The sequence below is a fragment of the Chelonoidis abingdonii genome, chromosome 1 (genome assembly GCF_003597395.2).
Source record: "Chelonoidis abingdonii isolate Lonesome George chromosome 1, CheloAbing_2.0, whole genome shotgun sequence".
NCBI classification, from domain to species: Eukaryota; Metazoa; Chordata; order Testudines; family Testudinidae; genus Chelonoidis; species Chelonoidis abingdonii.
The window spans coordinates 293,731,858-293,756,941 of NC_133769.1; the positions used below are offsets into that span (position 1 = coordinate 293,731,858).

Genomic DNA, 25,084 nt, shown 5'->3' on the forward strand with positions numbered 1-25,084 from the left:
GGACCCCAAGACTCAGATGCCTTGAGTCTCACAACAAAGGGAAATAACCCACTTCCCTTCGCCCCTCTTTACCTCCTCCCAGGCTCCCCTCCCTGGGTTACCCTGGAAGACTTACTGTACTTAAACTCCTTGAATTTACAAAACAGAGAGGACAATTCCCTTCCCCCCTCCTTCTTTTTCCCCCTCCCAGTCTTTTCCTAAGAGAGACAGTAATCCTGGCACAGAGATTCCTATCCCCTTGAGCCTTAACTAGAAAAGAAAATCAAACAGGTCTTAAAAAGAAAGCTTTTAATAAAAGAAAAAAAAGACATAAAAATCGTCTCTGTAATCAAGATGAAATATTACAGGGTCTGTTAACTTATAAAAAAATGAATAAACAGCCTATTCAGAAAAAAATACAATTTTAAACATTTCCAGCAAACTACACACTTGCAAATATCGAAAAACAATGTAAAGCCTATATTGTCTTTCTACCTGTACTACAAATTGGAAACAGAAGATTAGAGAGCCTGGAGATAGTGATCACCCCTCAGAGCCTAGAGAGCACACTGCCCCAGAACAAAGGACCCACGCCCAAACTTCCCTCCATTGAGATTGAGAAGTATCTTGTTTCCTGATGGTCCTCTGGTCAGGTGTTGTTGTGAACCCTTTACAGGTGAAAGAGACATTAACCCTTAGCTATCTGTTTATGACAGGGGGGGAGTTAGAGGTGGGGAGGGTTGGATGGGGCATGGGAGTCCGGGGTTTGTGAGGGGGCAGGGGGTGGATAGGGGTCAGGGCAGTCAGGGGACTGGGAGCAAGGAGGCCTGGGGGGGAAGTTAGGGTGGGGGAGTCTCTGGAGGGGTGTCAGGGGATAAGGAGTTTGGGGGGTTGTATGAGTTGGAGTTTCTGGGGATCCTGTCAGGAGGCAGGGGTGGTGGAAAGGGGTTGGGGGAGGCAGGGAGTTGGGGGGGGTCGGATGGGTTGGGAGTTCTGGGAGTCCTGTCACGGGGCAGGGAGTGGTTGATAGGCATGAGAGTCCCAGGGGTCTGGCGTGGGGACAGGGCTGGGATGAAGGGTCGGGGCAGTCAGGGGACAGGTAGGAGGTAGAGTCCAGTCTGGGGACAAGGAACAGGGAGGCTTAGATAGGGGGTGGGGTCCCAGGAGGGGTACTCAGGGACAAAGGAGCAGCAGGGTTGAGAGTTATTAGGGCAGTCACCCAGCACTCTCCCCTGAGCCTGACCCCCCCCACACCACGCCCTCTGCCCTGAGCCCCGCACCCCACCCCCCAGGCTCCTGCCCTGAGCCTTTACCTTCCTCATACATACCCAGCCCTCTGCTTGACCCCCCCCACTGCAACCCTAGCCCTGACTCTGCACCCCCACCCATACCCAGTGCCCCCTCTGTCTTGACACCTACACCCCCTCACATACCCAACCCCCAGCCCTGACTCCAGCCCTCTGAGTTCCTGCTGCCAGCCCCGCCACAACCCGCTGGCTGGTCTGGGGTTCTGGCTGACAGACCCTTGCCAGCCGGCGCCGTTGGTCCAGCCGGCGGTCCGCGGCAGGCACCGCTCAGCCCCGCTGCCAGCCTAGGTGAACAGAACCCTAGACCAGCAGCGGGCGGCTGAACAGGGCCCGATGTTTCTGTCTAGCATTTAAGATCAACATTTTAATTTCATTTTAAATGAAGCTTTTTAAACATTTTGAAAACCCTGTTTATTTTACAATACAACACTAGTTTAGTTATATAATATATAGACTTATAGAGAGAAACCTTCTAAAAAAACATTAAAACGTATTACTGGCACGCGAAACCTTAAATGAGAGTGAATAAATGAAGACTCGGCACACCGCTTCTGAAAGGCTGCCGACCCCTGCCCTAGCCTCATTCTCAGAAACTTCTGAACCGTTTAGCATGAAACTTTCCAAAAAACTTAGCCTGACATAGACCCCCAGCACGGAATATTTCAGCCCCTAAAGGAATAAATTTCAAGTTATAAAGCAACCGAAAACAAGGTTGTATAATGGGAAGTGTTGGGCCACCTTAGTATTAGGCAGTTGTGACCAGCCTGTGTATGTGTAAGCATTATGTAAATATCTATGTCAATATATATATTTTCTTATATCCATTGGGATGTTAATGTATTGCATATGTAAGAATTCTGTTTTGTTATCCATTTTTAATACAACTTTACTAATTGAATTTTTTTGGGAGATTTGTTTCCTGTGCACTTTAAGATCTAGAAGCGTCTAGAGGGCTGGAGTCAGTGGTAGTGTGTGACCACTATAGGGATATAGCTTCCTGTAGCCTTCCACTACCACAGAGAAAAGCTTTCAGCAGGCATGTTGCACTGTCTTGAATTAACACCACAAGATGAATACAAATCCTGTGAAATCATCTCTTCAAAGAAGCAGACATCCAGGAGTAATTGTTTTGTTTTGACATACACACCCACACATGGACACTTTTTTTGGTTTTTGAAATGCGAGCAATAGTACCCTAAACAAAGACCCTAGGTCACTTATTTTAATTACTGTACTTACAAATAATGTTGGTTTGGGTATAAATACATTTTCTTCCTCGTGTTCTGCTGGCAGCTTTACAGAAGGGTTTGATTTGTGTTTTGCAGTTAAGCTTCTTACATCACTATGAGACTGAGGTAAATTTTCCCCATAGCGTTTACCATGAAGACTGATCAGAATTTGTTTCATTACTGCCAGTTCCTGTAAAAACAAAAAATATAATAAAAATAAATAAGAACAATGCTAATTTTTCAATAAAACTAAAAACAGTAAAACCCACTAAAATGATTATCTGTTAATAATGCATTTCTGTTCACCAAATCAAAATATCTAAATAGATATATAGGCAGATCAATAATCCTATAAGAAGTCTAATTATTTACTTGCATTTATTAGTCTAAGTACTAGTTAGAAACTACTTTACTAAAGGGAGTAATAAAATAAAAAGGCACAGAAGAGTTATACAAATAAAACCTCATAATGTCCAAATGCTGTAACAGAAAAAGCATTTAAAGTGCATTAAGGATCCCACTATCCCTTTCTTCCATTTAAGCGGCCATTTATTTTAAACAATTATTTTAAAGATCTATTTTGTAAAACAAGATAGCTTACAGAATCCAATTTGAGAGGCTATGATAAATAGTACTCCGAGGGTTAGGGTTTGGGTATATGCCTTATAAATGCAGATATAAAAAACAAATATATGTCTTTACCCCTAAAAAAATCAATCAATTGATAAGAGAGGTCTAGGAGACACTACAGCAAAAAGGAGGAAAAGGATCATGATCTGAACTATGGAATGAAAAAGCAACTACTGAAAAGGAAAGAAAGGGATCTGGTGACCAGAAGGGTTCTCACTGACTTGGAAATGTTAATAATTTGCTAAACAAACGATTTGATAGATTTTAACCCCTCCCCCCCACAACAGATTGGTTCAAAATCATTAGTAAAGTGACAAAAACAAAACCATAATTCCTCTCTGACTTTAATCTGCTATGGTCTTTTAATGTCACTGCATCTCCATGCTGCTGTCATTATTTTCTTCATTTTTAATGGATGCAATTATTACAAAATATGTGACATAATTTCCCCCCACCCCTCACACTGATGCTTCCAGCTGTATCTTCTAACAATTTGTGAATTACTATGGCTGACAAAACAGCTAAGTGAGTGCAATCTTCATTCAAATAGCAGTTCAAAACCATACGGTTTTGACTGTCTTCAATAATAATTCAGCATTAATTCATGCGATCTTATCTTAGCTCTTTAACCAAAACAACAGTATAACTAATGTTTATAATAGTTTAATGCCAAACACACAAATGGACAATATAGTTATTGTACACTACTTATTATCTATTTCTTAATATTAACCAGAAAATTAAAGTGATTCATACTCTATTTTCATCACAGTATTCAAAATTAACATAATGTAAAAACAGACACTTAAAAGTCTTGTCATCTAACTTCTGATACATAGTTGCTTTTAATAGCTCCATAACAGTACACACAATATAAATATTTTTGAAAAAATTAAAAATAGGCATGCTTTGTTGTAAAGAATGTAGTTAATAATAATAACCACAATAATACAGTTATATGTCTGGAACCCCAACACTAAATACACCCAACAACTTTATCCAGTGTACAAATTGTCCTTGGGTCTCAGTCATTTAATATTTGCATAATTCAGCTGTGTGTGGTGGCATGTTAACACAGCTCAACTGCAGAGCAGCTGTTTAAAAGGACTGCTTAGCTGATGCCAACATGTTACCGAAAGTTGTAAACTCTACAAAGATGCTGCCAAAGATACATAGACAGAATTTCTTGATGAAAATAACTCAGACAAGTATATTACAAATACATGCTCCATGACTGGAGATTAAGTCACATGTAAGCAATGTTTTGACATCAGTAAGTGGTGCTATAATATATCTTTATGGAGCTAAATCTTGCATCAGACTATATTGACGAAAAAACGTTGTAATTATGAGTTTGAAGTTGCACTCAAAAAACAAGGCAAAGACCAAGAATTCTCATACTGATTTGAAAAAGAGGTTAGTTTAAGATACATAAAGCAGGCCCAATCCTGCAGTTATGGTATCAAATGCTCTCAGATCATGAAGGTAGAAGGATGGCTCATTAGTGAGCCCATTACAGCTCCCTAATGCTGTAGGCCTGTCTGTGCAATCGCTGGGGTAAATTAGAGCAGCCTAAAGTCTTTGTGGGGGTCCTTACTGGGAAGCATTATAATCCACCTGAGAATTTGCAGCGCAGAGATCTGCCATATCCCCCAGATTTGGGGCATGGAGTGGCTGGCTCGGGAGCAGTGTGCGCTGGCTTTCCACCAGCTAACAGCTTCCTCCCTGCAAAAGGAGTTCTCAGCTGGACACTTATGCCAGGAGTCTTGCCTCCTTTACACTCCCGAGTGATATAAAGGAATCAGAAGAGATTGGAGATAAGAATTTGCCCCACAATGTATATATTAACCTAAAACAGTGTCTACGTTTGTTATGGGCCATTGTTAAGGTTGCATTAACATTTGCATTTAAAGCAGGACTAAAATCCCTTTTTTATACTTTAATGATTAATTTTAATTTGAAAGGCCCTAATTCAGCACAATGTGCAAAGCGTCTCTCTCCATTACACCATAGTTATTCCACAGTAATCCTGTTAACTCCAGTGGAATTACTACTAGGGTGACCAGATGTCCTGATAAAATCAAGACGGTCCCAAAATTTAGGTCCTTGTCCCAATATTTCGCTCCATCGGCAGCACTTTTTTGTTTTTTTTTTTTGCTCCGCCAGCTGCATTCAGCTATTTCTTTTCGTTTTTGTTCCACCAGCCATGTGTCCCGATATTTTCTTCCTCTCATCTGGTCACCCTAATTACTACTGTTTATTTATTTATTTATTGTTTATAAATTTCAGATTTACTAACTTTTGATGAGGATACATTTGAAAATGTCCTGATTCTGAAACGTGGCAGTTCCCTTCTCACTTTTTTTGGATTTCTCTAGCTAACGACAGTTCCAGCAAATGCCACAATCCATAAACACATTCTGATATCACATGCCACCTGTAAATTTTGAATTTAAAGAGTTATTCCCCAAATTAGCAATGACTGATCCAAATTATGTAATGATTAGACAACTGAATTGCTCAGATTTATCACCTATTTCCATTATCTGATTCTGTTAGCTTGCTTCCAAGATCCCTGCTCAGCATATAGATCCTAGGAAGCCAGGAAAGGCAGCAGAGGGCGAGAGACAGGGCTCTGCACGCCAATAATGGTGGAACAGAGCAGGAATGTGTGGGATGTGAAAAGTAGGGCCTTGGGGAGAAGGAAGGGGGCATTAGCAGGAACACGAATTGGACTGGGAGGGAAAAGGTTTGTGCACTGGTGGGTAAAGGAAGGGTTGTGGGTAATGCACGTTGGCGAAATAAATTGTTCCTGGGTGGGAAGTCCAATGCCTCTGCGAGATGGTATCAGTGTTCGAATTACTCCCTCACTGTTGCTGCCTCAGCTCCCCACTGCACTGAGGAAGCAATGCAGTGTAAAACCCTAAAAGCACTGATTCCTCTGTGGAGATGCTAGGCTCCTCCAGCACTGCAGCACTGGTTCTTGGACACACTGAGAAGACAATGCGGGTAAGTTGAGCATCTCTCTGTTGAAGCACTGATGCCTGAAGGGTTCCACCCGATATTTCTGCATTGGTACCCTGGGGGAGCCAAGACAGGAATTCTATGGGGAGAACTTAGAGTGTGTATCATAGCAGATTCAACAGTGTGCCCTTGTTGCCAAGAAGGCTATTGGCATATTGGGCTGCATTAATAGGAGCTTCACCAGCAGATCAAGGGAAGTTATTATTCCCCTCTATTTGGCACTGGTGAGGCCATATCTGGAGTACTGCATCCAGTTTCAGGCCCCTCATTACAGAAAGGATGTGGATAAACTGGAGAGAGTTCAGTGGAGAGCAATGAAAATGATTAGGGGGCTGGGGCACATGACGTATGAGGAGAGGCTGAGGGAACTGGGCTTATTTAGTATCCAGAAGAGAAAAGAGTGAGGAGGGATTTGATAGCAGCCTTCATCTACCTGAAGGGGGGTTCCAAAGAGGATGGATCTAGGCTGTTCTCAGTGGTGGCAGATGAGAGAACAAGAAGCAATGGTTTCAAGTTGCAGTGGGGGAGGTCTAGGTTGGATACTAGGAAAACTATTTCACTAGGAGGGTGGTGAAGAACCGGAATAGGTTACCTAGGCAGGTAGTGGAGTCTCCATCCTTGGAGGTTTTTAAGGCCCAGCTTGACAAAGCCCTGGCTGGGATGATTTAGTTAGGGTTTGTCCTGCTTTGAGCAGGGGGTTGGACTGGATGACCTTCTGAGGTCTCTTCCAACTCTAATCTTCTATGATTCCTCCCCACCTAACGCTGCCTGCACAGCTCCAATCCCATCACCCAAGAATCCTGCATACAACCCTCTCCTCACCCAGTCCTCTGACATGCACAATCATCTCCCACTTACCAACCCCATCCCCACTCTGCCTCTGGCTCCCAACACATAGCTCCCTGTTACTTCCTCCACTGTCTCCCCCACTGCACCAGGCAGCAGCACTGAGGGAGGAGGAGTAGGTATATGGTAGGAGGAGACATAGGGAAGCAGAACTGATTAGGGTTGTAGGCGGCGGTAGAGACAACTGGGGTTTGTCCTAAGGTTGTATTGAGTGGGAGAGGTGAATGGATTTTTAAGAGCTGAATATGGTAGGGAAACAAAGGGAGTTAAATTTTGCAGAAAGCATGTAAGGGTTGAATGACTGTCTGCTTATTTCCTTGCATTTCATGCTTTATATTGGTGGTCTATGCATATGCAGTCCAGCAGCCTTAGTTAAAAAATAACCAAGGTATTTTTGTGTGGAAACATAAAGATGTAGGTTTTTTTTTAATAATTAGGTGTGTAGCTAGATTAGGAAAAAGCATATTTTTCTTTTTACATCATTAGGTTACTGGCATTATGCACGCCTATAATTTAAATAATTCCTAGTTTCTGAAAATTTTATTCTAGAATTTAATTATGGCCTGATGGTGCAGCTGCTGTGTGTATGTGAATAACTCCCATTATCTTCAACAGGTATTCTGTGTATGTAGTGACTAAAATATCAGGTTCTAAAACAATCATGAGTTGGCAAAAGTGAAAAAAGGTCCATGATTTTTAAAAGGTAAAATAAAATAATGCTATTTGTATACTCAGATTTCAGTAGCATTTGAAATTATAGTAACAATAAATTCTGATCTTGACAAGTGAAAATAAGATGCAAAATATTTAATTCTTAAAAAACCCAAAATGTTTATCATGGATAACTGACACAGTACACTAAAGTATGGAGAATGGATATGTACAGTCCAGACAATTGATTATAGAGGATAAAATCTGATTCCTCCCAACTAAATAAACTATCTTCAATTATGGTCGGCCATTTATAGATGTTTGAGTGTAATTACGGCAGACAAAAGAACAGATGCAAAAATGAAACGGTGGCATTATATTTTTAAAATGTAAAATATGACTTCATGAATAATTTTTTTTGTATTTATGGACACTATACAAGGATGACTATCAATGTGCTCTGTCTGTCCTTGACATAACTTGCACATACACACAACAAATATGCTTCTTACAGTTCCCAAATTAAGTAGCTATGGACATTCAAGGTTAGTAGGATATTAAAATCTGATGTTCCTATGACTGAAACAAAATTAAAAAGAATTTCCAGATGTGGAAATATGATTAGGGTGGTAAAAACGAATGTTGCCCTATCAAATAAATAACTGCTAGAAAGTGTGAACATTTGTTCACAATAAACATAATGGACAATTTTCAAGGTGACAATTGAACAGGTTTTCAACAGACCTGAGACAGCTATAATTACCTTTGTTCTTACATCTGTGTCAGGTAACTATAACCTACACATCAAAAGTTTAGAATACGACAACAACCCCCATTTCTTTTTGGGGGATAAGAAATAGTGGGAATAAACCCCCCTGCTCCTGAACTCTAAGGGCACCTCTTCCACTCCAAATTGCTCAAAGTTGTAGAAGGAAGTCCCCTTCTTGTTTTAATAGCATCTCATGAGAAAGGTCCCTGAAAAGTGATGGTGAAGAGGGTAGGAAGTGACTAGAGTTTATAGAATACCCCTTGCTGAGAATTTCCAGAATCCCTGGTCCAATGTGAGTCCCGACATCTTGAAAGTAAAAGAGGTTGCCAAAGGGAGGAGAAAGAGTGCGCAAGGAGAGGGATCTTCAAGCAGTTCACTCATCTGGTGGAAGACACAGACTGTGTTTAAGTGGAGGAAGAGGTGAACAGTCGTTGCTTCTTTCTCAGTGGCTCTAAAGTCCTCTGAGTGTTCTAGTAATATTGAGCAGAAGGATGCTGCCTGAAGGAGCTTTCAGATCTAGTCTGCTTCCTCCTAGGGGCTGGGATGTAGAGGCCCAAGAAACCAAAGGGCAGTCTACAGGTTTACTGGGTAACACAAGCTCATATTTAACAGTTGGTACCAAGATGCCAAAGGGACTTTTGTGAGACCTTTGGCTGTCCTTCAACTGCTGAGCCCAAGACCAGTTAGGCACCTGCTGACACGTGTCTTGACTTGGTAGGCCCCAAGGATGACATATGCCTTGGCTTATCTCTGAAACAGTGCCCCTTCCCACCACTTCCAGAGGTCAAAGTTGTCAGAATGGAGACGGATGACTTAGAGAGCCTGGGGTGGAATCTCAGCTCACGAGGTGTTTGTGGAAAGGGTCTGACCAAAGGATTGAGATCTAGGTACATACTTCCTTTCGGCATCTGTGGAATCATAAACAGACTGCTCCATGAAGAACAATTTTAGATGGATCTCTCTAGCTTTTTGAGTCCATGGACAGAAGGAGCAACACATGGAACATAGCAAAGGAGTATTCTCTCTCCTAAACAAAAAAGGCAAGTGGAGTGCCCGCTGCTAAGTGGCACTGAAGCTTCACATGAAGACTAGAGTTTGAACCTCAGAGATTTCATTTCTGCCATACTGCTAAGGCCTCTGTATGGGGAAAGGAGAAGTAGCTAGCCTATAAGCTAAGGATCTGACTAAAAAGGTGTTGGGCTTTTTGTTTGTCAATCAACTGGCAAAAAGACTAAACACACACTATTAACAAAATTAATTAACAATACTAATAACTAACACTAAGGACAGTGTGCAGAGACGCAGGTGGACACTGGAAGGGTTCCATTTCACTGCTGTAGACAGTAAGACTCAAGTAAGTGATAGCTGAGCCCATTCCCCCCTTTATTTCCCTCAGGCATGTGCAGAACGCCACAGCATGTACCCTGACTTCTTCTGCTGTATGTTACTTTAGTTCCTAATCATTATATATATATATATAATATATATATATATATAATATATATATATATATATATATATATATAATTGTTAGGGGGGAAAAAGGAAAGAGTGTTTCAAATTTTTGAGGTAAATGTATAAAAAAGAGATGTGTGAAATCTATTATATGAATATTCTAATACTTTGATGTAAATAAAAAACACAGAAAAAATAATGTACTTATAACAAAAATAAAAGCCTTATTTGAAACCGATACTTTTTAGCTCAGAGCCACTGTATAACTCAATTACAGTTATATCTACTTTAATGAAAATAAAATAAAGACAATACTGACTCAATTTTACTAATGTGTCAAAACAGTCATAATAATAGGCACAATCAGTTACTGATTATGAGAGCTTATCTCTTCAATTGAATAACTCCCCCCTTTAATTTGATTCATTCCATTTTTGGTAATTCATAAATATATTTACATTCTGTTTACATTTGAGGATATTCAAATAGTATCACACAGTGAAGGAAAGTAAAAAAGTCTATACATTTGGAAAACTAACAATGTGACTAAACAATTAATAGCCAACACTGAAAAAAAATGAATATAATTAAATATTCAAATATTTGGAAGGCCTTTCTGCCAACAATTTCTTGCTTAAATTCCTAAATTCCACTTTTTTTTTTAATTTAACCTGCCTCTGAAAAAAGTACATTACTTCAAATGCTCATGCCAGTTTGGTCTTGTAATTCAAATCAGTGAGTTAAATTTTGCCTGTATTTTGTGAAAAAATATTTTAATGATGCAAAAAAAAATTTATATTGTATTTATATGAAGTGACATTATTATAAACCTTGCTGCCCTTTTTAGGATCTTAAAAACAGTAATCGCTAGGTAGCAAGCAATATTCAGAATGCAATTATTTAGGATACAACACAGCAAATGGAAAGATAATTCTTGAAAAATTTGTATGAAAACTGCTGTTCAGAAATATACAACACCAAGAAATGAATAAATATATCCATCTGTTAAATCCTTCATCTGACGAAAATCAGTAGTATTTTGTATTCAAGTTTAATTAAAGCCTGACATCACTAAATAGATAAGAAAATGACAAATACTGCTGCTTAAGAGCATATTTTCCCCTGCAAAAATATAAACTAGAAACTTCTCTACAATCATTTAGTAATGTAAATGTCACTTGTTTCTCCAAGTTTTAAGATAAGAATAGCTCCAGGGCTTACTTGTAATGCAGAAATGTCCCTGTATTCTCCTGAGAAAACATGCAGAACATTAATAGGAACTAGAATCTCAGAACATAAATGTAGCATAAGAAATATGATAATTACCCTGTAGCTTAACATTTAAAAAGAGCACCAAGCACTGTACGTCAGATTTTGTTTTGAAAGATTAAACAAGTTACAGCACATAGATGAGGAGGAATTCATTTTGGAAACACAAATAATTTTGAAATTACCAAGTACAATCTTTTAAATGAAAAGAAAAAGGGAAGGAGCAGGGATGGACGTAATTTATTTGAGGTACCTGTTCCCAATCTTTTCCTTCCAGCCCCCTTCAGATACCTCTCCAGCTCCCTCTCTCCCCGCCATCAAGCAGTTTCACCTTCCTGAGATTCACTATTCTCTTGCCCCTGCTCATGTGCTTAGTGCCTTCTCCTTCTGGCTCTAATGCTTTTATGAGCCCTCCTGTTACAAATTCTCTCCACGTCCTCTTTTGCATACGGAAGCTGCTGCCAGTGGCAGATTAGCCACTGTGCAAACCGGGCCCACTCTGCCTGGCAGCGGAGTCGGGGCATGGGGGCTTGCCCTACTCTTCCCGCCTGCCTGGCGCTTCTACTGCGGAGTGAGGTCAGGACGTGGGAACTTTCCCTGCTTCCGTGCCCCGACCCTATTTCCCTGGCGGAAGTATGGGGCGGGGCGGGGAGGGAGGGCGCGACTGCTTTGGCCCAGGGCCCCACAAAACCCTAATCCACCTCTGGCTGCTGCTACAGTCAATGGCTCCATATCGTCCCTCCAGTGCAGTGGCTCTCTGACCTAAGTTGCCACCAGCCACTCTCCCTCAGCACAATTCAGTTACAGTTAAACCAGAGCAGGCCGCACTTCAATTGTGTGACTAGTGTGTAGGAGAGAGAGAGAGAGAGAGAGATATTTGTGCAGGTGGCCCATTTCGCCACCCGTTCTGTTGCACCAATGTCAAAGATGAGAGGGAATGAGATAGCGTGGGATCAGGGGATCCAACAAGAGGCACAGCAGGGGAAAAAGGGATACATTGAGATAAAAGGAGGACATGTGGAGATGAGGGTAACAAGTTAATGGGACTGAATTATGGAGGCACAGACACTTGGTGAGACCCCAAACCTCAAAGGGGCAAAGAAGGGTAAAAGCCCCTAGCACTTTCTTCTATCCAGTGAAGAGAAACCTTATGGCCCAGACTACAGGGGAAGCATAATGAGGAGGAAACAGGGTTGCTGCTCTCCCCTAGGATGCTGGCATGGGATATAGAAGGCTAACAGGCCTCTGGAACTTAATCAACTACAGGCAGAGAAACACAGTGAGGAAAGTGGTTACTTGGGAGGGTGGCTCTCTGGGCTCCATAAGTGCATAAGCTCCATAAGCATAGAAACTTCTGGATGCTATTATGACCCACACACCAGAAGAATAAATGAATTATGGATAAAAGAATAAATGGAGACAAATCAGACACCAAGAATGGTGACATACAAAAGCCAGTAGGAGAACACTTCAATCTCCCTGGACATTCTATAACATATTTAAAAAGTAGCTATACTTCAAGAAAAAAAACTTCAAAAACAGACTTCAAAGAGAAACTGTAGAGCTACGATTTATTTGCAAATTTAATACCATTAATTTGGGCTTGAATAGGGACTGGGAGTTACTGGCTCACTACAAAAGCAGTTTTCCCCTCTTTTGGTACTGACACCTCCTCATCAGTTATTGGGAGTGGACCACATCCACTCTGACTGAATTGGCCCTGTCAACACTGGTTCTCCACTTGTAAGGTAACTCCCTTTTCTTCATGTGTGAGTATATTTATGCCTGCATCTGTAATTTTCACTCCATGAATCTGTTAGTCTTTAAGGTGCCACCGGACTCCTTGTTGTTTTTGTGGATACAGACTAACACGGCTACCCCTCTGATACTTGGTCCTCTCCTTGGCACATGTTGCCCAGCTGCCTGGTCCTGTTCTTCTCTGGCCAAAACACATCTACCAATTTTTTCTACTAACTCTGCTACCAGTTCTAGACCCTCAAGGAAGCTCCCTTTTCTTCTCTTCCAGCTAAGTACTAATGGCTTCTAGGAAAGAGAGCTTGGATGATGACTCCTCTTTATTTCTAGCTGCTTCTACAAGTGGCTATGCCTATACAAGTGGCTGAAGTGCCATATGCCATACAAGTGGCTGAAGTGAATGAGGAGCCAGCACCATATGACTTGCCAGCTTTCTAGGTCCATCAGAAAGTGCCCCAAGGACCACAGTTTGAGAACAGCTTTTATAAAGTAGTATGTGCATATGTAGCAGGTTCAATTATGAGAAATATAGACAAAGTATCCTTTCAAGGGTTCAGTTAAAAAAGAAATGTTTGATTTCCATGCTGTAAAAGAAATGTCTTTGAAAAATGATTTTTCAGAGCCTTTGTGTGGCCCCCTTCCCTATCAAGGGCAGATTTTTAAAAACTGAACCTGGCCCTAAATTCTCAGGACAATACAGAACAAAAGTCTAATTAGTCTGTCAAAATCATTTAGGCAAGTGGATTAATTATATTACTTCCAACTTTAAAAAACCCCAGTTCATAAGTAGTAAAACAAGTTAATAAACAGTGGAAAGTGTCTAACAAATATTAATTTTTATCATTATTTTAAGTAAAGTAGAAAAAACTGACAATATTTTCTTCCCAAATTCTTAAACTGGAGAAAAACATAACTAAGGGAGCAAGAATGGTTATGACTGAGAACTGGAGGAGGATTCAAGAGCTCCTCATTCAACTCTCACTTCTACCACAGACTTTCATGGCCAGGATGTGGGTGATCAGGCCTAGAAAATGGTGCCAGAGCTGAGGGACAGAGCCAGACTTGGAAGCCAGAAACCAGAGCCGAGGAGCAGAGCTGGAGTCAGAGCCAGGAACCAAAGCAAGGCAAAAGAGGAGGGTCTGTGGTAGAAGCTGGCTGGGCTGGGGATCCTCCTAGTTGTACAGATTGCTTCTTGGTGTCCCCTTCAGGCTTAAGTAGGGCACCCAGACCAACTGGGGCCCTGGGAGCACTGTCAATCAGGCCCTCTGTGAGTGGCACATCCTGTAGTGCTGGGCCCCACCGGGCTCAAAGGCCATTGACTGCAGCTGGTCAGTGATCAGCAGACCGCAGGTTATAGCTCTGCAGATCCTTACATCAGTCCCCCTCAGGGACGACACCGAGGTGTCACTAGACTGGGCTTGTCTAGGTGGCTCTTGTGGAAAGCCTCTCCACCAGGTCAGGGACATGTACATGACTGGCAGGTTCTCCAGACTGCTTCTCAGGGCCATAACCTTCACCATCCACAAGGTACCATAACTTTTCTCACCTCAACTTAGCGTACAGGGTGGCATGGACTAAGTATTCCTCAATACCTTGGACCTGAACAGGTGGAGGCAGTGATTGCATTCGGTCAGGGAACAAGTTTTCTGTTAACCGTTTCAAGGGTGAGACATGGAAAATGGGATGTATTCTGAGAGACTTAGGCAAGTGGAGCTTAAAAGTGATGAGGGTTAATTTGTTGGTTTGGTTTGTGAGATGGCCTGCCTGTGTGGAGGTTCTTGGTAGACAGCCATTCCTTCTGATCCTTCATTAAGACCAGACCCTCTCATCTGTGGAGGTCTGCACGTTATTTATACGTCTCCTTAGTGTCTTCAAGGTGATGTTTTTGCTCTTCCTGGATGCAGTGGATCTGCCAAACCATATCGGTAAGTCCAGGATTTTTGGAAGCTGTTGGCAGTGCAGAGTGGAAACAGGGATGAAAGCCACAACTGGTGAAGGAGGGGCTTCGGCCACTGGAGGCATGATTGGCGTTGTTATACTCAAACTCAGTGTAGGAAAGGTGGATGAATCAATTTTTCTTTGTGAGTGTCCATGGTCTGAAGTATCCCTCTCACAGTACACTGAAGTTCAAAAAAGTAAAAATTTTATGCCCTTGAAATTCCACAAGGAGTTTTTCTGTGCTCCTGCACATAGCGATCTGGGTCAATGGCCCTGGTGCAGTTTGGAAACCCCATTCCCTCAAAGCCAGCAATTACTTCAGGAATAACTTTTATGCCCACCAGTTTACAGTAAATCACATGCCTGACTGCCTCAGAAACTTCCCCCACCACTTTACCCACAGTCAACTTTCCAGCATGAAACTGGTTGGCAACCTATAGCAGGCTGGGATAGCCAGCTTCCAGATAGTTATAGCAACCGATTTCTGGACCGACTCGGCCACCCTCATGGGTGTGTCTTTACGCTGGAGGGTTGAGGCAAGCTGCTCACAAAGCTCCTGAAACCTACTTTCTTCATGTGAAAGTTCTGGACCCATTTCTGTCATCCCCGGTCTGCTTAACAATGTGATCTCATCAGTCTATGCTTGTAGTCCTGCTCCAGAAGCACCAGTCAGGGGCTAATCGAAGCGTCATGAGCAGCATCAGCCAGTTCAAGTCTGCTGTGTCCATGCCCTCCTCCTCCTCCCCCTTCCTTCTGTTTCATTATAAATTCCTTCAGGTGCCTTTGGTGAGTCAGAAAACATTGCTGAAATGTCCACCAGCGTCTCACAGCTCTGTCCTTTTCCTGACACAGGAGTGAAAGCACACGCAAAAAGTTCTTCAAATGTTGCCTCCTCCATATTGCTGTCTCTGGTTGCTAGGAGTGCACAGACCTAAATGGCTGCTCAACAGGATTTGTTGGCAGGCTGTTCAAACTTCCTATAATGTGCAGGGTGGACAGTCAGGCTTTCCCACACTGCACCATGGTCAAATAGCTACAGCAGCCACATCTTAGGAGGGCACGAGGGAGTATGCGATATGGTTGGTTTGACTCAGGTCTGCGTTCTGCAGTGTGGTTGCCATAGCCCCAGGTTCAGCCTGGGTTAGGAAATTCTTAACCTAGGGTTGACAATCAGTGTAGGCGTTCAAGCCCTAGGTTCTCTAACCCAGGGTCTGCTGACTTGAATTTACATTGCAGTATTAACATACCCTAAGGCCTGACCCCAGAAACTTACCATGCATAGAACTCTCAGTGACTTCAGTAAGATTTCCATGTGTGCTTGGTGTGCAGGATAAGGTCCTAAGCAGGTAGGAGTGAAAGCCTAGAAACCTTAACATCTTCCGTATACTGTAGCACTGCTTACATGGAAAACATAGGTAACATAAGGTAAATCCTACCAAGAAATACTAGTGTAATATGGGTAATTAATCCAAATAAAAAGCAGGATTGACAGTGATAATGTTTCATTACAGAACTAGCCATTCAAAACCATAATACTTAATTTAACAAGTATTTATAGACTGAATATCTGCTGGCTGTGTTAAAAAAATCCTTCTTTCTGTAAAAGATATAAGATGAATATGCTGCAAGATTAAACCATTTTTAAAAGTTACTTTCTGTTTTTGAAGGTGTAATTTTTATTCTTAATATATGTTACACTATTTCTAGTTCTATGTACATGCCTTTTGTTAGTGTTAAGATGGTAAGCAGCCTTGCCTTGGAAACAGAGCCTCACTATCAACTAGTAGTCGCAGTGTTAGTCTGTATCCGCAAAACTTGTGGCACCTTAGAGACTAACGCATTTATTTGAGCATAAGCTTTCGTGGGCTACAGCCCACTTCATCGGATGCACAGAATGGAACATATAGTGAGGAGATATATATACATACAGAGAACATGAAAAGGTGGGAGTTGCCCAACCAACTCTAAGAGGCTAATTAATTAAGATGAACTGTTGTCAGCAAAAAAAACTTTTGTAGTGATAATCAAGATAGCCCATTTAAGACAGTATTAAGTTAATTTATGTTAAGTATCCTCACAGCTTCTTGTCAAATTGTCTTAAATGGGCTATCTTGATTATCACTACAAAAGGTTTTTTTGCTGACAACAGTTCATCTTAATTAATTAGCCTCTTAGAGTTGGTTGGGCAACTCCCACCTTTTCATGTTCTCTGTATGTATATATATTTGGCAAAATTGCACCTTTTAAATCTGTTACTGGAATGGCCAGAGGGAAAGTGTTGCTCCTAACGGTTTTGAATGTTATGATTCTGATGTCACTTTGTGTCCATTAATTCTTTTGCGGTAGATAGTTGGTTTGGCCATATAACATGGCAGATGAGGGGCATTGCTGGCACATGCGCCATATATCACATTGGTGAGACCATGTGCAGGTGAAGAGCCCTGATGGAGTGGCTGATCTGATTCAGGTCCAGTGATGGTGTCACCTCTGAATGAATTGTGACCAGAGCTGGCATCGGGCTTATGTTGCAAGGATAAGTTAGTGTTTTTGTTCTGTGGTGTGTGGTTGCTTAGGGAGTATCCTGTTTCAGCTTTGAGGGCTGTCTGTAACGAGGACAGGTCTGTCTCCCAGATCTGTGAGAGTGAGGGATCCATCTTGCAGGGATACATGTAGATTTGGATGATGGCACTGGGAGAGGTTTTAGTTGGGGGCTGAGTAACAGCTTAAGTGGTGTCTGTTAATTCTCTTCCTGTCCGGGCACCCTGTCTTGTAGTCCAGTGACTTTCTCGCGGACATCTTCTGGCTCTGTCATCCCCTGTTTTCATTTCAGCAGGTAGTCCTGTAGTTATACAGAATAGGCTTGATAGAGATCTTTGTACGGTGTTGTCTCTGTCGTGAGGGACTGGAGCAAAGGTGGTATATCTGAGCTTAGGCTGTATACAAAGATCGTGGCGTGCCTGATGGAAGCTGGAGGTCATGTAGGTAACGTATAGTGGCAGTAGGTTTTCTGTATAGGATTGGTGTTTAAGTGGCTTATTAGCACAGTAGTGTCAAGGAAATGGACCGCTTGTGTGGACTGGTGTAGGCTGAGGTTGATGGTGGGATGGAAATTGTTGAAATCATGGTGGTATTCCTCAAGGGTTTTTTTTCCATGGGTCCAGATGATGAAGATGTCATCAATGTAGTGCAAATAGAGTAGAGGCATTAGGGGACGAGAGCTAAGGAAGCACTGTTCTAAGTAAGCCATAAAAATGTTGGCATACTGTGGGGCCATGCAGGTACTCATAGCAGTGCCACTGACTTGAAGGTATATATTGTCCCCTAATGTGAAATAGTTGTGGGTGAGGACAAAGTCGCAAAATTTAGCCACCAGGCTAGCTGTGACATTATCGGGGATACTGTTCCTGACGGCTTGTAATCCATCTTTGTGTGGAACGTTGGTGTAGAGGGCTTCTACATCCACAGTGGCCAGGATGGTGTTTTCTGGTAGATCACCGATAAACTATAAACTAGCTGAGATCAGCCAAATAGAGCCATCGTGTAAAAAGATTTCAATAAATCAAATACTAAAGTGCTGTTTGGTGGAATTCAAAACACAGTATAACCAGTGGAGATCTGCCTTAAAAGTACAAAAATATGGTTGCTTTAGGAATAGAAACAAGGTGACGAAAGGTAGAGGAAAAAAAACAAAGAAAACAAATGTATACAATAAAGACATTTTGTAGCTCTTATGCATACAATGATCCTTTTTGCCTTAATTGTGTTTCTTGGTTTCTCTGCCTTCCCTTTTTTATTCTTTGAACAGCAGCTGCATTTTTTAACCCTTTTCCACTTCCCTCCAGCATGCACCCTATTTCTGTCTCTCTTTTCAGTGAATAAACTTTATCCTTTATAGAGGGCCCAGGTAAAAGATTCTATTGCAAAAACATCATCAATAATTTTATTTTTATTTGTTTTTTAAAAGTAATCTGCAAAGGAATTTGACAAAACAACATCAATTTGGGAAATATTTGTTGATTTCCCTTAATACCCATGGTGAGAAGGACATTCAGCATGCAATCAGATTCAAACTTGCCTAAGCCCTGTTGTTGTTGTTTAGGTTCCATGCTATCCAGCCCTTCTTGCATTGCTGGCTGTCACTGTGAGTGACATCTTAGTATACATTACAGTGGTGAAATCGTATTAACCAGCCAACTACTTCAGATGAGAGACAGCCTATGTGGATCAACAATTTTTTTTATTTTTATTAACCAATGTTGCATAGTTTTGGCAACACACTATTATTTTACACCTCATGGTGGAAACATTACTAGACTCCTTGCAAAACTCTACAACACTGAAACCCTTCTCTCACTTACCTGACACACTAGGGAGGAGGGTGAGCTTCAGAGCCCAAGCTCCATCCTGAGCCCCAACTTCAGCTATTTTTAGAGTGCTAGGGCAAACCCCGCTAGCCCAAGTCTGTCAATCTGGGCTGGGAGACTCACTCCCGCAGGCTGTGTAGACATATTCCTAGAGGCTGGCTCTAGTCAACTGCAGGATACAATGGCTGATTTGGTATCACTAGAATGCTGCATGATGGGGCATGCCTAATTGCATGCTGGCAATATGAGTGGGGCTGGAAGTTCTGAGAAGTGCAAAAGGAAGAAATTAATTTTGAATTAATAATCTGCTGACTACTTCTCAAACTGGCAATTCAGACCATTTAATACACATTTCTAAAACTTACTTCATTAGACTCCATTTCAGGTCATTCTTCAGATAATCCATTTAAAAACTTTTTTTTTTTTTTTTTTAGTATTACCAGTATTGATGGGTTTAAACTACAAAGTTTGGAAAATAACTTTTCCCAATTTCAGGGTTTTGGCTTCGTCCCTAAAAGGATAGAGGACAATCCATAAAATTCAGTTTCAGAAGCAATTTTTTCAAAAATCAGGGTGAGTTTGTATCTGGAGTTTGATTTGGGCCAGATCGTAAATTAACAATAATTGTCAGATTAGAGAATGAAATTGTGTGTGAAATTGACACAATGCAGGGTATAACAAACAATCCCAACCTCCTATCCTCAACCTACGCACAAAGTTAGACACTAAAGAATTAATATGCGAAACATTCTAAAATCTAATCCAGACATAAGAATGCATAATTACAATTCTCGTTGGCAGAAAAAGAAGCAATGTCTCAAATAATCCCCTTTTCATATAATTTAGTAGAAAAGATTGACAAAATTGTTTTACACAGTTATGATAAGGAAGTGACAGTATATCTCAAACTGCAATAATCAATTCTTAAAAGCATCCATAGAAATCCATGAAAGCAATTTTCTCCCCTTGTTAAACTATGCCATACATTTATCCTAGATAAGGGGCTTTCTGTGATTGTTCTTTTAAGTTACAGTGACTGAACTACAGTTTGGTAATAACTAAATCTCTATATTTTTATAGATTAATTTATAACTACAGAATTATCACAGACAAAACTTTTCCAGGAAGTGAAACAGAAATAAAAAAGAGAAGACTAACTATAGCTTGGAACTCTACATCTGTCTCACAACAGAACATAGAATTTCATAGTCATATCAGAGTGGTCACATTAAGTTACCAAAATAATTAGAATTAACTTGTTTAAAGCAAACTGTTTTAAAAAAACCCTACTGCTCTCCAATAGCAAGGGAGGGTAGGGCAGAGGATTACCTTGCTAGAGAAACTGATATTTCAACATTTGCTCAATGGTTCATGAAATATGAACACTGAAAACAGCATTTAAGAAAATTAATTTTTGCCTTTATATTTACTATATAAACATGACAGACACCTGTCTCAAATTTAACTTGATATACCTTGGTTCACATTTTGTTTCTTAGGGAATGCAGTATTTTCTCTGCACAGTAATGAATTTTCAAAGATCTGCAGCTCTGTATTTCAGATTAGAATTGAGACAATACATATGAATTTACTCTCAAAACATGCTTACCTGAAAGTTACATTAAAAAAAAAAGAATTCCTTGCTAGATTCAAAAAAATGAAAATATAAGCTCCACTACTAAACATCTGGTTCAGTTGTGGTCCAGGTCAGCTGTAATCCAAAATCTGGTCATTTTATTTTTCAAATGTTTGTTATTTTTATTAAGACTACATTCAACAAACAATATTAGATGAAATAATGCAATATTGATTTTGTCTACTGAAACAATCTTATTTTTATAATAGTTATAATTTAAATTTCGGTGGAAGGGAAGAGTGAGTTGGGTTTGATATAAATTGATCATTTTAATGTTGCAGTTGATTATTTCTTCTGCTTGATGAAATTAAGCTAAACATAAATACCAACTCAAACAAGTTGAAAGGTATTAGGCATTTGCCCCAAGTCTAATCATAACTGTGAAATCTGAATTTGGGTTAGCAAAAATCAGAAGCAACACGCAGAGTGAATACACGTCTGATACACCTACACAGCATCCCACAAGATCAAAGAAGAGGCACATTTCTGCTGGGGTAGTATTGGGAAGCACACACAGTTGCTTTCTGCTTTATAGTTAGAGGATTTCAATCTCAAGGCTCTTTAGGTCTGCCACCTTTCAAAAACAAAACAATCAATTCAGAGTTATAAAAATAAATCCATTCAGAAAATAAGTTAAATCAGAGGACTACATAAGCTGGTTCAGTATGGAAAGATCTTTAACCTTTTCAAACGAGAATTAAAGAACAAGTTTCATACTGTTTTATCAGAAATTTTAATTCTGAAGTGAAAGAACAGTTAATTACCTTACAGTAACTGTGGCTCATTGAGATGTGTTGTCCACACAGATTCCACTCCAGGTGTGTACATGAACCATGCATGAGAGATTGGAATCTTTTGAATAGCAACGTCTGCTGGGGCAATGCCGTGTCTTGGGAGACCTTGGGGCCACCATAGTTGTCACATGAGGAGCAGTTGTAGAAACCTGGTGACTTAGAATCTGCCATTACAGGAGAGATACCTCCTTGTATGGGAGGTGAAAATGGTGTGTGAAGACTTAACTGTCTATTTAAAAACTCTCCTTTTTTTGGATTAAATATGCTAATAAGCAGAGAACTCAGCAGAGGTCTAAAACAAACTATGTAAAAAGAAAAGATTTAATTAAGCAAGTTGCATTCCAGGATTTTTGGTGTGCTGTAGCAGTGTCCACATGGAATGTTACTTTGTGGCAATCTGGTGCGCTGTAGATTCAGAGTAATTTGTCATGGAGACAAGCCCTAACACTCATTTCTTCACTCTGGCCTTCCCATTATACACACCCAGCTAAAAAACAGAAAACACCCTTTTAGGGAAGGAATGAAGAGGAAATTTCAAATGACTGATGCTATCTCCTTATTCATAACTCTGGAAGGTGTCAAATTTCACGGTGATATGCACAGTTTAAGAATCTAAAAACAGGAGAACAGAACAGCAGACCGGGACATCTCCCTCCCCTTTTCTAATCCAATTAGAAATCTCATGGCTGATTCAGTGCTGTGGGAACATACAGCACTTTTCTACCATAAAAGATAGAATTATTTTTGGTACTGCTACTAAAAACTCATCTTTCTTTAGGGAGAATTTTAATTTCATTCATATTTCAGGCCAACTTTTCATACCCCAAGTCTAAGCTATTAGCTTATTTTTGCCTTTAATTGCTTTCTGATCCCACTCTTGCGCTGAGCTCCACACAAGCAGATCCTTATATCTGCACAGAGCTCCACTGAGTACAGTAACTTGTATATGAGTGTCGGGGTTCAGGATTGGGGCCTCTGCAAAAAACTGAGCTTGTGATCTGCAATACGTTGCTACTAAACTACAAGCTGATAATTGACCTCCCTATTTAGAACTATCAGAAAAATCCTGAGAGGGGACCCCTACTCCATATCAAGTATGTTTCAAGTTTAGCAAGTGCAACAGATGAGACTAGTGTTGATGCTGTCCCATTTTCTATGGATGAATAAAGCATATCACCCCCCTTCCACGCATTGGCACGGTTGAAGCCCTGAGATGGGTCTATTTATCACTGCCTCACAAATTTTATCTTTAATAAAAGACAATTTCTGGCACTTATCTTAATGTAAAAATCTAGTTTAAAGGTTCTAAGTATTTCTACATAATCAATTGAACTACTTTTACCTTTAGGTGCCTAGTACTGCTTCCATAAACACACGTTTAAAAAGTTCCTATTATAGTAAGATTATTTTAGATGAGAGAATGAATAATCTTTCTATCCCCAATCTGAACCTTAGAGTCCACAAAATGAGGTACTAGCATGAATTCCTCTAAGCTTAATTACCAGCTTAGATCTGACAAGCTGCCACCAACCAAAAATATATAGTGTTTTGGGGCACTCTGGTCCCCCCAAAACCTTCCCCGGGGACCCCAAGACCCAAATTCCTTGAGTCTCACAACAAAGGGGAATAAACCATTTCCCTTCCCCCTTCTTTCTTCCTGCCAGATCTTTCCCGCCCTGGGTACACTAGGAGAGAGAGACAGATTCAAGCTCTGTGAATTTAAACAAAGGGATTCCCCCACCCTTCTTTCTCCCAGATCTTTCCCGCCCTGGGTACACTAGGAGAGATAGACAGATTCAAGCTCCGTGAATCTAAACAAAGGGATTCCTCCTTTCCCCCTCCCTTCTTTCTCCCAGATCTTTCCCGCTCTGGGTACACTAGGAGAGATAGACAGATTCAAGCTCCATGAATCTAAACTAAGGGATTCCCCCTTTCCCCCTCCCTGTCTCCCACCACGTCCCTGGTGAGTACAGACTCAATAGCTCAGCCTTAACCAGATGAAAAAAACCAATTAGGTATTTTAAAAGAAAAAAATGCTTTTAATAAAAAAACAGAAAGAGTAAAAATAATCACTGTAAATTCAAGATGGAATATTACAGGGTCTTTCAGCTTATAGAAAATGAAGAAAAAGCCTCCTCCAGCAGAAATACAATATAAATTACTTTCAGCCAAATACACATTAAACTTTACCAGCCAGATACACAGTTGCAAATACAGAAAACAATCAAAAGACTATAACCACCTTTCTACTCAATACTCACTATTCTGAATATATAAGAGACTGTAGCAGGGAGATTGGCAAGAAACCTGATTGCACGTCTAGTTCCTTTCAGGACTCAGACAGAACAAAGCAAAACCCAAAAAACACAAACAAAGGCTTCCCTCCACCGAGATTTGAAAGTATCTTGTTTCCTGATTGGGTCCTCTGGTCAGGTGTTATTTGTTAACCCTTTCCAGGTGAAAGAGACATTAACCCTTAGCTATCTGTTTATGACAAGTGCCTAGCACTGCTTCCATAAACACATGTTTTAAAAGTTCCTATTATAGTAAGAATATTTTAGATGAGAGAAGGAATAATCTTTCTATTAAAGCACTGTGTAATACCATATATTAAGGATACTACATAAAATATATGTATATTTTCTATTTGCACATTTTTATTGCATATGCATCACAACTTTGCAATCTTTACCAAGAAAAGTTATGCATCCTAAAAGAATGCTTCCAATAAATTTACTAAAAGTGACCTAACAGCATTTTTGAGAGCTAATGTACAATGGACTCTTAAATACAGTATAAAATAATATTTTGCATTGTATACCATCTTTCATCAAAGAACCCAAAGCACTTTATCAACAGTTAAATTAACAACAGGCAGGAAAGTAATAAAATAACTACTTTACAGGTGAGGAAACTCAGGGACAGAAAGGGTAAGTATATTGCCCAGCATCATACAATGAGTAAGATGACAGAATTCCTTTTTCTAAGTGCCCAGCTGACACACTACCTATATATTTATAAAATCTATAAAATATAAAATATAACTTTCCCAAGTTTTAATTGCAGAAAAACATCTATGGTAAAGTTATGCTAAAACAGGAAGATTACCTCACGATGATTTAGAAGTCTTTCCAAATCTGCTGCCATTTGATTCTTGACACGCAGCAAAGCTGTCTTTTCTTTATTTAAAAGGCTGGTAGAAAAGAGGATAGGAAATACAGTAATAGCAACGGATAATCTCTTCTAATCTTGTCTGGTTGAAACATGCATTTTTAAGGCTAAATACTGGAAACAATGAATGTGCTCAAGCAATTGTATAAAATAATCCTTTATTCAAAAATTGTAGGTTGTTAATGCATCTGAAAAGATAGGTATATGTGAATGCTTGCTTTAATCAAACAACAGAATTGAAGATCACTGATTCATTTAGATACTCCA

General features: G+C 40.4%; 1 protein-coding gene across 3 annotated transcripts in view; it reads right to left on the reverse strand.

The window, feature by feature from the left end:
- The window catches only part of PIBF1 (progesterone immunomodulatory binding factor 1), a 198,878-nt gene that overhangs the window by 9,637 nt on the left and 164,157 nt on the right, over positions 1–25,084 (reverse strand). For all 3 annotated transcript variants that reach the window (XM_075061550.1, XM_075061551.1, XM_075061552.1), the window contains 2 exons: positions 24,755–24,839; positions 2,526–2,705 (listed from right to left, as the gene is read on the reverse strand). In XM_075061550.1, the coding sequence (XP_074917651.1) occupies positions 2,526–2,705; positions 24,755–24,839 (265 nt within the window). The remainder of the gene's footprint in view (positions 1–2,525; positions 2,706–24,754; positions 24,840–25,084) is intronic.